The sequence below is a fragment of the Danio rerio genome, chromosome 20, assembly GCF_049306965.1.
Source record: "Danio rerio strain Tuebingen ecotype United States chromosome 20, GRCz12tu, whole genome shotgun sequence".
NCBI classification, from domain to species: Eukaryota; Metazoa; Chordata; class Actinopteri; order Cypriniformes; family Danionidae; genus Danio; species Danio rerio.
The window spans coordinates 14,838,783-14,855,734 of NC_133195.1; the positions used below are offsets into that span (position 1 = coordinate 14,838,783).

The following is a 16,952-nucleotide window of genomic DNA, read 5'->3' on the forward strand; positions in this document are numbered from 1 at the left end:
CTACAAGACAATATTTCAGTGAACTTAAGAATTTAAGACCATGCTGATAACCTATTTCACATATAATAAAAATACAAAATAAAAAAAAACACTCTTTAATAAATTTATAGCAAAGAGAGACACCATATTGAATTTACATAGATAAAAGCTAAATCCCCGATTAAGATTTATAAAAAATATATATATTATAATATTAGCATTGACAATCGGTTGTTAAAAAAAATTGTACAATTACCTTTTTGTCAAGTTTCAGCCATGTAAGGTAGCCTTTGCTGTCCATATATTGAAGCCCAAAGTACCATATTTCACGTAACCCGATGGTCTTCACCACCTGTCAGGATAAAAATGACACCTTTTAGCACACAACAAATGGATGAATGAATTATTAATCAGTTGCTGACTGCTTTATAACTCTTCGATATTTGCTGATTTGAAATACAACAGAGAACAGGGTGACTTTACAGTAAAAACATGAGACATGTGGGATATAAAAAGAACATATTTTAGGCTTTTAATAGAGTATACACTATTTTTCCCACCGACACGTCACTAAATAGGTCATTAGCTCATCCACACTCAGCAGGGGTGGTGTTGAGTAAGAACCAGTTTAGATTCCACAAGCATTATAAGCATTTACACTATTTCCCAAAGGCGGAGTTCACTATGGTATTTTTACTGTACAAAAAGAGTTTAGATTTTTACAAAATTTTAAAGATTTACACCAGTAAGATTTGGGTTGCTCGTTATATTACAGCACATGTACTTAAAATGCACTTTGCTAAAAAAGTACTGGGTTATATTAGGTGCTTACAAAGGTTAAGGTTAGGTTGGCGGGTAGGTTTATATATAGTTCTTGGGCCCGCAATATACCATGAAGGCAGATTAGCTTTTTGGATGTTTAAGTTTGTTTAGTTTGCATCAATCCTGGATTTTTAGGTACAATGTCACTCTTTGTCGTCATGGTAACATAGGCTGCTTCAGGACTGGTTATATTCTGGATAAAAAAATTGCAAACCAAGAATTACCCAATAAACTGTGAGCAAGAAGGGACAAAGCCACTCTACCAGTAACTCATGCTCCTAATAAAAAGGTTGCTGCAATATATAGTAAAGCAATTTACAGGATAACCATCGCATGACTTAAACAAAGAATGTTAAAATAAACATATAGCTGTAACAATAGCATTTTATCAGTACATAAAGCTTAAAAGAAGACTCAAGACCTCATACAAGTCTAGATTTGAGTCTTTATATACATTTAAGCATTAATCAAGACTTCGACTGCAATAGGATCATTCAGAAAATATTACAGGATCTTGATTTGTGCACTAGTGCCGTTTTGTCGCATAACCATAATATTTTTAGAACAGTTAAAACGAACAAAGTATGCATTTTAGAATTATAAAAGTAATTTAAAGTCCCTTTTGATCAAATTTCATGCAACATTAAAAAATATATTTTTTAGGTTTCGGTTTTCTTACTTTATTCCAACACAACTGATGCTTGCTTTCAGAGTTTGATGGTGACTGACAGCAAATATTGCCCACAAAGCATGTACACGCATGTCAATGGCTTAACAAATTAGATAGAACACGTAGAATTTTGCTTAAAAAGCTCACAGCCAAACTCTTTCGAAATTTAATGAAAAAAGAAAAAGAACATTATCTAAACGGACAGTGATTTTACTTTTTAATAAGATAAAAAAGTACAAAAGTTGCAAACGCATCACTTTAAGCTTACTTTAATCTGTATATACGACATGTAGAGCTCTGGGGTCAGGAAGTTCCTAGAAGATAACATTATCCTACATTAGTTTGTGTTAAAAAAAAAAAAAAAAACTGCAAGCCTTAGCCTGCATTTATGCTTATGCTCCTCTTATTCCAAACCACGGAGTTCATTACTTCTGTTAAATACTAAAGAAGATGTTTTGAAGAAAGTTGAAAACTTGTTACCATTGTAACCTTGTAACAAAGTTTTTTTTTTTCCTTTTATGGAAGTCAATTGTTACAGGTCAAGTCAATGGTTTTCAGCTTTCTTTAAAATATCTTATAAAAAGGTAACGCTTTAGAAAGGGCGACGCAGTGGCGGAGTGGGTAGCATGTTCGCCTCACAGCAAGAAGGTCGCTGGTTCGAGTCTCGGCTAAGTTGGTGTTTCTGTGTCGAGTTTGCATGTTCTCCCTGCGTTCACATAGGTTTCCTCCGGGTGCTCCGGTTTCCCCCACAGTCCAAAGACATGTGGTATGGGTGAATTGGGTAGGCTAAATTGTCCGTAGCGTATGAGTGTGTGTGTGTGTGTGTGTGTGTGCGCGTGTGTGTGGATGTTTCCCAGAGATGGGTTGCGGCTGGAAGGGCATCCGCTGCGAAAAAATCTTGCTGGATAAGTTGGCGGTTCGAATATAGGTTGGCAACCCCGGATTAATAAAGGAACTAAGCCAACAAGAAAGTAAACAAATGAACGTTTTAGAACCACTTGAGAGTGAATAAATTGTAAATAAACTTGAATTTTTGTGTGAACTACACCTTTAAAACATCATATTGATTATCATCATTACATTTATCAAGCTTATGTGAACAGGCTTTTATGGTGGAAAAATCGAAACAAAAACCAACTCCAGAAAAACATCTCAGATCAGCCTTTGATAAACAGATCAGCCTTTGATTATTTCTCTCACATTTTTCTTTCAACCAATCATATTTTCACCTGCATTTCTACTGGCTCACCATCATATCCCAGAAAAAATTTAATAAAATCCAAATGCGCTGTGGACAAGGACACAATAGAAATACCACAAACCAGCTCAACAGGTTCTAAGCATCTCCTAGTACAGTGTTGAAGCTATCTAAGAAAGTGGATTTAACCCAAGTAAAAAGAATAGAGCGACTGCTAGAAATATTAAGATTTCTTTATTTTGATTCAATTAAATACATTAGCAAGCTTTCACAACAGGTGTCCTGTATTCATTTCTAAAACTAAGCTTAAAGGGATAATTTTAATCAAAAATTAACAATTACTCAACGTTTATTCTGTTAAACACAAAAGAGGATATTTTGAAAAGTTAAAAACCTGTAACCATGGACTTCCAACAAATACTATGGAAATCAATTGTTACTAGCTTCTTCTTTTTAGTTTAAGTATCTTCTTTTTAGTTTAACAGAAGAAACTCAAACATTTGAAACAAGCAAAAAAGCATGTAAATAATGGCAGAATTTTCATTGTTGGGTAAACGATACCTTTAATTCAATCTGAGTAGAGAAAGCATTAAATACTATTATGTAACATTTGATTTACAAGCAAATTTTTTCTGATCTGACATCTGTGTGTTGCATATCAGAAATAAAACGCTTAAACTAAATTAATCCATCTGAACGACCAGAAGCTTCAGTGAAAAATCTCACATCCAAGTTATTTACCATCCACAGTCCCTAACAGGCTCATAGAATGAAGTGGAGCCTGTTTTAGCTGTGGCTTCCATTCCTCCTGGGAAAAGTGGAGTGTGATCAGAGAAACACGGCCCTTATTCACTGTTTCCACAGTCGTGGCAGTCATTGAGCACATCAGTGTAACGGTCAGTGAGTCACCAGTCAATGGATACGCTCTTTTAAAGGAGAGGAGGAGGAAAAAAACAAAAAAAAAAGCCTTCCTGTGAGGTTTTCGCAGTGTGCAGGACCTTCTATTTACAGGGGATTATCCCATGTCACCAAGCCGGTAATTAAATTAGGTCATAGGCATCTGTGCTGCTGACAGACGCTTGCAAAGAGAAGTCTGGGTTTTGTCCTGTGATGTCCTTAACCGGTTGTTGCTATAATTTCAAACGATTACTGATATTCTGAAGCAATTAAAATTAGGGCTGCACAGTAAAATTGCCGCAATGTTATCATAGTCACATCGCAAGTATACGCAATGTTGAGTCTGGATTACAACTGATCATTTAGCAAGTGTTTCTTGAGTGTATAGTGGTTTTAAAATCACTCAGGCACTACGAATTGTACCATTTGTAACTTAACAACAATTCATTTTATTCAATTGTTTATAAAACATAGGCTACCCAGCAAACAACTTTTTGTTTAATAGACATCTAACAGACAGCATCTTTACATAGACAGCTTGGCTAAAACGAGACTAAACTTGGGCTTTCACTGAAAATCTAAGGCCAAATTATTTGATAACTAGTCTAGTTTTGGCCTATTCTTAGACATCTATTGGATTTTCACTGACAGCCCAAATTTAGCCTTTTGTTTAGCCAAGACGACCATGTTTAGACATCTACTACATCTATTAGACATCTTTAAAAAAACAACAAAATGCATGCTGGATATGCAGTATTATTTTACATTTGATTATTCAACTACTGTATACCAGAATAGAGTTCGACTCCTCGGACAAACAAAAAAAAGCTGTTTATTCCATTGTACATTTTAGTTTTGGCATTTTAGCACCACGGATAATTTTGTATTAATTATCTGTGGTTGTAGATATTTTATACAGTCTCCTACAGAATCATTCGAACCAATTTTTTCCAAAATAGTTATTCAACTCATCTTGTATTAATATTGCAATGTATATCACAGAAAAAAAAAACATTGCAACGTTAGATTTTTCCAATATCGTGCAGCCCTAATTTACTACTTACAATGTGGCTGCATTAGTTCACGTGTTTAAGAATGAACAATACTGTACAGTACTTAAGAGCTTTTATTCATTTGTCAACTAGAGAATTTATATAATAAAATCATATCAAAATTCTTAGCAAATCCTAGACTTGCTTGTGTGCAAGATCAGTCTTCGATGAGGAGGAATTGGCATAATGGTCATTTTTCGTCGGCTAAAGCCCGACTCAGTGTAATTTTTTTATAATCATAAATGATTGTAGCTTGTCAGACTGCACGAACACGGCTTCCAAGTCACACTAAGATCTCAGCAGTCACACTGAACGACAATAAAGACGTGCCTAACACAGAAAAAACTCCCCCAAAGTTTGACGTCATCCACCCATGTCACTTTCACTATCCTGTATTCTGAAATGATTCCTCACAGCAAACGTAAACAATCTGTAGCAGCAATTTTGCACACTGCACACCTCAATAATAAAACCAGGAAGAAAAAAAATGTTTTGGCATTTCCCCACTGTTATTTGAATTGTCGCAGGGATTGCATCATCAGATTCTGTGCTCCTATTGGTTCTTGAATTAAAGCTCATCGGAGCTGTTGTCACTTTGCAGGAAAGTGTCTAAAAATCTTCTAGAAAATCTGATGGATTTTAGCCCAGGATTTCAGGAATCTTAGGATTTTCCAAATTTGTCTCAGATGAAAAAATTGTGGCTGAAATCTCAGTGCGAGCAGGGCTTTAGTCAAATTTCAGAGGTTACCACAGCGGAATAAACCGCAAACTATTCTGGCATATGTTGAGTAGCAGATGCCCTTCCAGCTGCAACCCAGTACAGGAAAACACTGAATATTGTCTAGTTTCTTTCTTTTTTCTTTTAAGTGCGTGTTTTTTTGTTAATGGACCTTGAGTCTGGAAATAAAGTTAAATAAATAAACGTTTATTAACACATGACTAAAGTCCAAAGTAATGCACAGTTAACAAGTTATCAATGAATGTTTTAATTTTAATAACCAACATTAACAAAGTTGAATGAATACTATAATGTATTATTCATTGTTTGTCATGTGTGTAAACAGTATTCAACATTTGAAGCAGATCAAAAAAATTTTAAACTTTACAAAGACAAAGATGGACATTCTTCGATAGTTTCAAACAATTTTCACCGACGGTTTACACCTTGTCCTTTTTTGATTCACTTCATTTGTTGACTAATATATACCATATATTAACAGTACATACATTAACAGACCTGTACAATAACAGGTCTGTTATTTTTGGTCATACTGGTAAGACAAACACAGATTTAAAAAGTATAAAGGGTTTATTTTTATTTGTATACATCAAACAAACCAATATGTTTTTGTAAAAATATTAAAATAGGGAGGAAGTGTTTCCTCTTTCTGTGCCTTCTGTAAACATGTCTGGCAAAGACATGAATACTTTGCTTCAAAGACGAGATGCATACAATGGGTGACACTTTAAAAGGACCATTACCGTTGTGTTTCCCGCCACCGCAACACTAAGAGACTAAGAACGTGTTTTTAGGTGTAACATAAGTTTGTGACTACACTGCCAGAGGGAACAAACACGGGATGCGAACATACAGAAATATACAGTAGTTGTAAATGCCCTGCTACTTGTAAATGAATAAGAAATAATAAAATAAATCATTATATTCCCTTTAAAAAAATCTTTAACAAGCTTTATTATCATTGTAAACTTGCTAAGTGCAATGAGAATTCATTTTGGAAACTAAACGAAAGAAATAAGACAACTAAAATGAAAGTATAAACATGCATACATGCACTAATAAAGCAGTGTTTAGCTTAAATTATAGAGAGATGTACAGCGTTTGTTATTTTAAAGTGATAGGACTAAGACAGCCTATAAATAAGCTTTTTTCTTTACGTTGACTATATTTTACTTAATTGCATATAAATAATTAATAAATAATTTAATAGGCCTAAATGATCCTTTTTTTAAAGACATTCCCAGCGAAACAGAGAAATGGTTAGGGGCATGGTTTAAAGGGCTCTTAAGGTTAATGCTACTTCATCAAAAGCATTAAAATAAATTGACCTACCTCAAGAAGATCACTAAAATTGCAATGAAAAGTACCAGCATAAAGCCTATTAAAGAGATACCTTACACTCAAAAAAGTACTTTACAAGTTTGTTTAAAATACTTATTTAAAATGAGTTGAAAACAAAACTCAATTTTTTTTTTTTTTTTATGTTCAATCCCCAAGTTTTTAAAGCAATGAAGTTAACTTAATCGATTTTGTTGGGACAACATGAAGGAATTATGTGGAACCAAATGTAAATATTAAGTGCTCTAATACTAATTTATAGTATTTCATAAATTATGGGTCTTTAATTCAAATATAATTTAAGTTTGTGTATTTGTAACAATTGCTTCAGATATAATCAGGCATCAAAAGAGAGATGACTTGTTTTGTTGTGGCTGATCCATGCTTACTGCCTTTGCACTCCTGATTTTCACAAATTTGACTACAAAAGCAAAAATGTAAATGATTGCTTGTATTCTTCTTTCCTTGACATTCTGAATAACTGTTTGCTGGCGTTTTCCTCTCGGTTTCAGCTGAGGGAAATTCATTTGTTTAAGATCAAGGAATTATAGGACGAGAATGAGATGCTGTCACTGAGGGATTAAGCTGATGGATTGTCGATATCCGGTACACTTTGTCTGTTACTCAAACAGAGCTTGTAAAAACTAAATCAACGCAATCACTTTTTGATTGACTAAAGACTATTTGTTTGGAGGGGGGGGGGATAGTTTAGGCAACTGAATTGTATTTGAATCAGTCCCTTCAGTATTTTGATCATATTTGTGGCCTAAAATGACTAATTTTGTGAATGTTTTTCTCGAGTTTTGTTGGCACTCTTTGCTTTGTTTGGTATTCTTTGCATTTTGCTGTGAAAATGATACCAGAAATTTTAACTGAACTCTTAGAATCCTGAAAAATCCTCAATGGCACAGAACATATGACATTCACTGAAACACTACCTGTGAAATTGTTTTTAGAACAGTAATCTTTGTTGTCAGAAAAGGACTTTGCAATACAACTTCACTGGGGCTTATGGCCAATGAAAAAACAAACAAACAAACAAACAAACAAACAAACAAAAGACTTGAGACTCAATTACATAAAGAACACACAAAATTTTTTTTGATCACTGCAGATAAAAGGTGTGCCACTGAAGACAAATATAATCATCAACCATTTTTTTTTACAAAATAGGATTAATTCTAGATTGTTTCACATGCACAGTTCATACTAAAGTCAGAGATTCCGTTATTCCATCAATTGCAATTGTTTTAGGGCTGCACGACAGTGGAAAAGTCTTATATTCTGAAAAATTAAGATTTTATTTTTCTGCTATAAATATTGCGATATGAATACAGTTCTATAAGATAGTTTGAATAGCACTGTTAGATAGTTTCTGGGAGGTCTATCAATATCCAGGCACAGAAACTGAATAACTATTTTTATTACTAAAAGGCTTTATTACTTTGCTTTGTCTCGCTTCTAGTCCACATATTTGAAAAAAAAAAAATATATATATATATATATATATATATTAGAGCAAGTGAAAATATTGTTTTGTTTTCACCTTCAGAATGAAGAGTTTTTTCTTAAGCAAAATATTTGCCAATGGGGTAAGCAAAATAATCTTATTTTCACTTTAAATGTAGACATACAATGTGAGCTACAATCCAGACAAAAATTCTTTTTTTATTATTATTATTTTTTTTTTTTTGCATAAATACGGTAATTAATAAAATTAAATACAATTCTATAGATCCTGGTCACCTATAATCCAGGCTTTCAACATTGCACTTTTTTGCAATCGATGCTGAAACAATATATATTGTGCAGTTTTTTGTCATTGTTACATATTCCAATAACAAGTTACACATAAAAACTTGCAACTAACCCTAAACCTAACCATTGTCCCAACTCTAACCACAAAGTACGAAAATGTAGTTAAATAATAAAACTCAGTACTTAAATATGCATATACAGTGCAACATGGACACCTTAAAATAAATGGCAGCCTCCAGCAAATACTATTTGTTGGGAATAGGTTTTTAAGCTATTGATGAATACCGTAGTGTGTTTTCAACATAAGAATAGATATAAACAAAAGGAAATTTCATAAAACCTTCAAGTGCCCTAATTATGTGAGAGAAAAACTAAACCAAACACTAATTTCCCCATGAAACATATTCAGCATCAGCTCTTTTCCTACAGTGTCTAAAATGATTGGTTATATCAGAAAGTCAGACAGTCCAGTCTGTTGGATTGGTCAATGACTTTACAGCATGTGTTGGGACCCAAATTACCATTATTATAGGTGAAGATAGTATGGCTGCCCTGGAATTAATAAAAAAAAAAGTTGAGACATAATGAATTTTAAGGAGACAATCATTTCCGTTAATGCAGACCAGATAACTTTGCATGAGCATGAAATCTTTGCATTCACTATCAATTATACTTTTGTGCAGTCTGTTTTTAAGCTACCAGCTTGAAACAACTGCACATCATCTTTTTGTATTAATTCACAAGGCCAAACCCAATGGTTATTAATTATTAATACAAAGCTGTTTAGTTTACAGACCTGATCAAACAGCTGCTTGCCAGTTGTGCTGGGCTGAACGGCAAACTCCAGCTCAGCGTCCATTGTAGTGACGCGAACATTTACCTGAAGGAAAAAAAAAAAAAGGAAAATTCCATTAGAATCTACTGGGAACATATGTGTTGTCAAAAAGAGAGGCAGTGTCCATGTGTTATAAGAAAGCTACAATGTCCAATTTTTTTACAATTTTGATTTAATAGTAAAGAAGGCAATTCTGCAAAAATGAAAACATCCTGAGCATGATGACTAGGGCTTAGCAATTAAACAAAATTAAATCTCGAATGCAATTAAGCTGTGATTGAAGCACGGTTGTCGGGATCAGTCATAAATCTCCTTATGAAACCTAGAGGGCGCTCACCTGAGGAATCTCCAAACACCCATGAGAAAGAAACTCAGGAAATCCCTATAGCATTGCATTATTTCTGTTTCAACCGTTTCTATTTATTCATCAGGACTAACAACAACATGACTAGTGAATCACTTAAAAATAAAAAAAAAACATTTATTTCAAACCTGGGAATAAATCTAGGAAGCAAGATTGGAGACAAAACATGTTATTATATGTGGTTAGGGCTGGACAATTTACAAATCGATTATCTCAATGTCATTATTAACCAATTGTACACAATTAAACACAATTGTACAAAGATTATCGGTGAACTACAATTCTGTGAAGTAAATGCTGCTCCATCTGACAGCATGTGCTGGTGCTTCCCTAGAACTGGCTTTACTAACAAAATCAGTAAAAAATGGCATTCATTTAATCGTGCAGACCTATTTTTGGGCACAAGACACAATCTTGACAACTGAACACTGTATAGCAGGCGTCTGACCTCTGACTGTGGCTCTAGAAACAGATGTGTCTTGAAAGAAACTGGAAAACCAGAAGTGGCTGCACTAAACAATACGCCTCGGCCACTATTAGAAAAAAGGAAATGTCAATCTATTCTACAGTTAATGTTTGCCAGGCCTAAGGTCAATAAAAAGAAGGCCAAAGCTGCTTTACAATCAGATTTGCACAAATTTATATGACAACAAAGAGCCATTTTAAGACATTTCCCGAGAAACATGAAACAGAGGCGTTTCCTCACAATGAACAGACGACACTCACAGAAAGAGAAAACAAGGAATCATTTGTGATACTCGTATCTAGAGGAAAGTATTAAAAGTTAGTTCTCATCCTGGGACAGAAGACAGCATAATACAAGATGAGATTACAACAAGAGTTTAAAAAGAATAGTTTTTTTAGATGACTCAAAGCAGGATCAAGTACACGTGAGATTTAGTGATTCAAGTCATTTTCCTGATCTGAGAAGTGTCAAAAATGTCAGAGCAGAACAAAAAGATGTACTATCTGTTTCAAAAGAATTTCCAACATTTTAAATGTTTCAAACCCAATGCTCTGCTATGAAATATTATTACTTTGTTAATAACAATAGTCTATTAAATACTTGATTTTGATTGGTCAATCACGACATTCTCAGATAACAAACGATTAAATTAACAGATTCACCTGGGTACTACAAATAATCTTGACTATTAGTGAATACATTCATCTAACACAGGCAAAAGCAGTTTAGTGTTGTTTTTCTTTCTGCAACAGCTCAGATCAATGTTTTGTGTCCAATTGTTTAGTTATAAGCAGCAGTGGAAGGCCTTGATCACACCGAAGACACTTTTTGCAAAGAAGCGCCTTTTTTAAATGGTTTTCTAATGGTCATGAGCATTTAGCCATTGCTCAGTGTTTCTGCAGTTAAAAAAAAAAAATAAAGTATTTTTCACTGACCAATCAAGTAAAAGCAGAGGCGGGGTGACAGCAATGTTTGTGCTATCAAAGAGACTATAAAGACTTTTAAAGATACAGAATAGTGGTCATGGTTTCGAGTTATCCGGAGCTGTATGACTTCAAAAATCATGAATATAACAGTGTTATTATGGCCCAATCCCAATTCTATTTTTTACCCTACCCCTTACTTGGTCCTTGAAACAGAGTGTGAAGGGGAAGGCCTTTAAATTGTACTCCTAAAAAAATGGGACAACACTACAACACCTGCACTGGGGCTGGAGAATATGGCAAAAATTTATATAGCAAAATATTTCTTAATTTCGGTGATACGATATAATTCCGATATCAATATGGACAATATGAAAAAGCCAGGAAAAAAACTGCCAAGAGTGCACACATGATGTATGTACCTGTCTGCAAACTGAATCTGCTAAATCTATAATGCCTCCAGGCTCTTACTTTTTTATTTTTTATAAAAAAACATTACAAAAAATTTTTCACTTTTTATTTGTATTTACCCTTTACAAACAAGAAATGTTAAATGAACTGTCAAATAAATAAAACTCTCAGACTCAGCTTTGTGTTAAACACCTGAAACAACATGAAACTCTGGAGGAAATGTAGAAAGCGTGGTGACACAATGACATTAATCGAATTATGGACAACATGTGAAATAGGACCATGAAATGAATTTTCAAAAAGCAGCTTATGTAAACACCTTAATCATATTATTGTTTTTTTTTTTAAGATTAAGGCAAATCATTTAAATTACTGTAAATAATAATAATGTAAATAATAATACTATAAATAATAATAATTACTAATGTCCATTTAAAGGTTGTCACTGTGTGGCTGTCTTTATTTCACTGAACAAAAGGAAACCTTGAAGAATGTGCTTGTCATTTCACTCCACACCATTATAATGAATGTAGGTGACAACTGATTCATTTAGAGCAGGGGTGTCAAACTCAATTCCTGGAGGGCCGAAGCCCTGCACAGTTTAGTTCTAACCCTGCTCCAACAAACTTACCTGTAGGTTTCAAACAAGCCAGAAGGACTCAATTAGTTTGATCAGGGGCCTGTTTCAGTAAGGAGGTTCAAACAACTCTGAGTTTAAACTTGAACTCTGAGGCCCCGTTTACACTAGTGCGTTTTAGTTTGAAAACGCATAAGTTTTGCTATGGTTACGCCATCTGTCCACACTACGCCGGAGTTCTCGAGCGCCGAAAACGGAGCTTTTTGAAAACGCTGGAGAGGCCGTTTTCATTCTAAAACGCTGCTGCTCCGTCTCAGTGTGGATGGGGAAAGACGGAGACATCCGAAAACAGAGGCGGGGCTGCAAACGTTCGCCTATCTGATTGGGGCTTTTCCTCAATATTAAGTAGCCCACACACAGTTCAGTCTCGCATCCTCTTCTTGTAAGTTAAGACTTCGCAAGTTTGATCAAGGCTGCAGTCTCCCCCTTCTCAGTTTGATATGGAAAACATACCGAGGACACGGGTAAATCTTCAAAGGGAACAGTGTACTTTATAACTTCATTCACATCACCTTGGCTACGTTGTTTCCCTTTCTCAACAATAAAACGTAAACATGATTTAAGGAACTGCCTATTTTCTTTTTAATATTAGCAACTTAACAGACAGCAGAAATGTTGAGGCGCCGTGCTGCATGAGCGTCATCTTCACTGTGTGGATATTTATAACAAAACGGAGCCTATAACAACTGCCTCCTTTCAATTTCAGTGAAAATACGAAACGCACCCTCTCTTGCTGAATATCAGTTTTAATAATCGATAATTATAAAAGTATAACATACAATAAGTTTATAGGAAATAAAGGCAAGCGATCAGTCAATGTACCTGGATTAATCATTAACTTATCTTTGCGCTTAACCAAAACATGTTACCCGTGAACAAGTAACTTAATAGATTCCAATGACCAAAGTTAGGGAATTGGCCTATGTCGTTAGATAAAGACAACAACATGAATGAAATATCACGTTTAGCAAATATAGTGAGATTAGATCCAGCGGGAGATGCGTGATGAGCAGTCCGACAAGCAGAGCTCTCATCTGGGTAGAAATGCTGGAGCGCTTGCCCGAGAGTGTGTGTGTGGTCACGTGATGTGCGTTTTCAGCGTTTTGGTGTGGACGGAGAGCTGTTCAGAAACGCTGGGTAAAACGCGAGTGTGGACGCGGATCGTTTTCATCCTACAACGCCGTTTTAAAACTAAAACGCACTAGTGTAAACGGAGCCTGAGTTGATTTACCGAGAGATTAAAAACTCAGAGTTTTCGGTTTCAGAATAGCTGATCTGAGCTGGGTTAATCAACTTTGAGTAGACCAACTCAGAGTTAAGCGCACACACTGTGACTATAAAAAGGCATTATCAATAGAGCGCAGATATTACGAGTGACTATGGCAACATCTTATAAAAGAGATCAGCATTTCTTTCTCCGGCTGAACTTGATCTGCTCATGCAAAGTTATAGCAAATATGAGTGTATATATTTAAAAAGAAGCAACCATCAGTGAAACAGAGACAGTTAGCGTGGGAAAACAGCTGCTCAAGTTAATGCGTAATTTTTAATTTTAAGTATTTAAACATTTAAGTATAATAAAATAAGTAATGTAATGTGTGACGTTTATACTTTTTTTCCAAAACTTTTATACATTTTTATCAGTTTTAATAGATTTAACAGTGCACTTGTTATGTGTCTGCCTTTTTATTGATCAAGTGATAGAGATTGATATAACATTAAGAAGGTAAGCAGTAATAAAATTATTTTAGACAGAATAATAATCCCATTAATCTAGTAACAGTGCATGTCGAAAGTTAAGCTAATTATTTATGAATAAAGGACAAGCCGTGACTTTGTTCTGTGTGTGACAAAAATGTAGGCAATAGCTGTGTTTCCATCAAAATATAGGCTATTACATATTTGTGCATTATAAAGCAGCATTTTTGTCCAAAGAGTCGAAGAGAACACAATCGTCACTTCCTGATTAACTTGCGCCAAATTTTAATTAATATTTTTATTTAATTAATGTACTTGCGCCTCAGAAGACAATTGAAACACAATGAACACGTGGGGGCGTTTGAAGCCAGACGCGGAGATCTTGACGCGCTCCAGACGCTCGGAGGTAATTAATAATATATACTAATACTGAAACAGTTAAGGCCTTTTAGAATGACTTAAACAACATTTAAGATGTTCTGCAGTGTGCTCAGTCTGCTGGTTTGTCCATTTACACACATTTTCATCATCATCTCTAACAAACCTTTTTTTAATGTACATACTGTAATTTGTTATGTGCACTTCGTAGTTTATGTGCATCTTATCAAATAAAAGTTTAACCTACTCAGTTATGCACATGTTTTATTATGCGTATTTTCAAAAGTTATGTGAATCATGACGTTTCCATCAATCGTTTTTATGGGTATCTCCAAAATGAGCTCTAAAATAGGTGTGTGGAAACGTAAGGCTAAGGCGAGAAATACGCTTCATCTTTAAAAAAAGGGGAGGAGACTGACAGAAACTCAGAGTTTAAAGAATAAAACCTGCTTCGGACCAGGTTAGATTCACAGAGTAAGTTACCACGGTAACTGACTCTGAGTTAAAGTTACCTTTCTTTCAGAAACAGGCTTGACTTACCCTGCTTTCTCGAGTTTAACAAACCTGCCATTTTGAAACGGAAAACCCAGAGTTTCTCTCATTTCAGGGTTAAAATACTCTGAGTTTTCACTTAACCTCCTTTCTGAAACAGGCCCCAGGTGTGTTTAATTAGGGTTGGAACTAAACTGTGCAGAGCTGCGGCCCTTTTGGAACGGAGTTTGACACCTGTGATTTAGAATGTCGAGTTAAAACATAATGTAAAACACGAGTCATGCAAACTGCTTTTGTAGATTTTAAACAGAAATGTGTACATTTATAACTAAGGCTTTGCAATACATTGAAATATCACAAATGCGCATATTACAATATACATATCACAATAAATTAGTGATTTCACTCAAATGTATCCATGTTCCATAACCACAACCTCTGAAACACGTCAGCACATCAGGCAACACAACACATTCTTTGAAACCAAGCACAGTGAACATGCTGGTTTTCTCACCCAAAGATCTGTAATGATTTTAGAATAGAATTTGAAATAGGAGATGAAGTAATCAAGCCACGTTAAAAAAAGCAAATGCAGCAATCAAATCAAGTGTTTTTGTTTTCCTGATTGTTTCCTGATGTTTTGGGATTGATAAAACTAATGGAGCAAAAATGGTGATATTCATTTTTATTTTTAAAATGTCAACAACAGTAAAACATTCAGAAGTTGTACTGATGCTTTCTTTTACCTAAAACCATATAAAATGTGTTGTAGCATTTTTTTTTTAAATACTGATTTGAATATCGGATATTTTATTATTTATTCTAAATTGAACTATAACCACTGCTATCAACCCTAAATGAAATAAAACAGAAATAAACTACTGATATACAAAAATATACAGCCTTACTCTAATATTTACGTGTATGTGATTGTGATGCAGTGCTCAGCATAATGGAGTACACCGCATTTTGAAAATTAATATTTTTATCCATTTCTCTGTGAATATAGGCGATGTATTTTGATGCATTTAAACAACAGATTTATTAAAAAGATATATTTATGAAAATAATATTTATGTGACCAAAAATATTGAGAAATTGAAAGTTTCAAGCAGAATATTGCAAAAATAAAAATTCCCATCCTACAAATTTCAATGTTTTTTTTTTTTTTTTGACTTTTTTTTGTTTGTTTTTTGTTTTTTTAATAAAAGAATTGTATTTAAAATTTTTCTATAACATATACATTTGGGTATACAAGTTTTTGGACCATTATCTTGGGTTATTTTGTCAGATAGGCTCCAGATTTGGCTTTAGTACTGACTAAATACTTAATGTATATGAACAAATATTATATTGTATAGTTTCCTATTAAAAATATGAACCTTAAAGATAGATTTGTGAGGTGTGTATTTATATATGCTGAGCACTATATATATTGACTTTAACATGGTGGTTTGGATCTAGTGAGCATTCTGGGCAATTAACAGCACAAGCAATAATATATGGAAAGAACTTCCTGTACTAACGTATATAGAGGACTACAGGGACCATTCCTGAAAACATTAGGCAAGCAAACAATCACACTGATAATTTTTGTTGGTGTTTATAAATCTATAAAATATATAATTACAACTAATTAACATAAAAAAGCGTTATACAATAGACCTCTACTAAAACACTGTTAAACCCTGATGTGCATCTGAAAACTATTGGTGAAGAAGAGTTGAGCTTAAAGACTGGCATCCAGCTCTCCACAGAGGGGGAGATGGATTGGGGGGGGGTGTCAATTTACCCAGCAAAACAAAGCGTCTCTTTCAGAAACATCCTCTCAGTGGTCCACCTCCTGCATCAGGCTGCATTTTAATAGTGTCTAACCATTTCTCTGCATTGCTCTCAAAAAAAAAAAAAGGGTTTTAGTTAGCCGATAAACTTTTTTTATTTTGGCAGCGAAAACCAGCATAGTAACTGAGCTCAGGTTCTAATTAGCGTCATCGGGCAACAGACGTCATCAGACCAAATTAACTACGCTAGAAGGCAGTTAAAATTCTGAGAATGACTGTCTAAAATACAATATGTTTGTTTATGAAACATGACAGACAGAACTGTAGAACTACTACACACCCAGATCTGAAACTGTTGACTAGTCAACAACTGATCCATCGGTTAGCATAATGCTAAATAAGAAAATCTAAAAGCCCTAGTCAGGTGGCAAGTGTTTCTCAAAAAGACATACTTTCGAATGAAGATGCTTCCATAATGCATTTATGAGTTCGCAATTCTATGAACCCAAAACAG

General features: G+C 34.4%; 1 protein-coding gene across 5 annotated transcripts in view; it reads right to left on the reverse strand.

Moving 5' to 3' along the window:
- The window catches only part of ezrb (ezrin b), a 58,668-nt gene that overhangs the window by 34,289 nt on the left and 7,427 nt on the right, over positions 1-16,952 (reverse strand). For all 5 annotated transcript variants that reach the window (XM_073932779.1, XM_073932781.1, XM_073932780.1 and 2 more), the window contains exons 3-4: positions 9,250-9,333; positions 236-331 (exon numbers count right to left, since the gene is read on the reverse strand). In XM_073932779.1, coding sequence (XP_073788880.1) covers positions 236-331; positions 9,250-9,333 — 180 coding nt within the window. The remainder of the gene's footprint in view (positions 1-235; positions 332-9,249; positions 9,334-16,952) is intronic.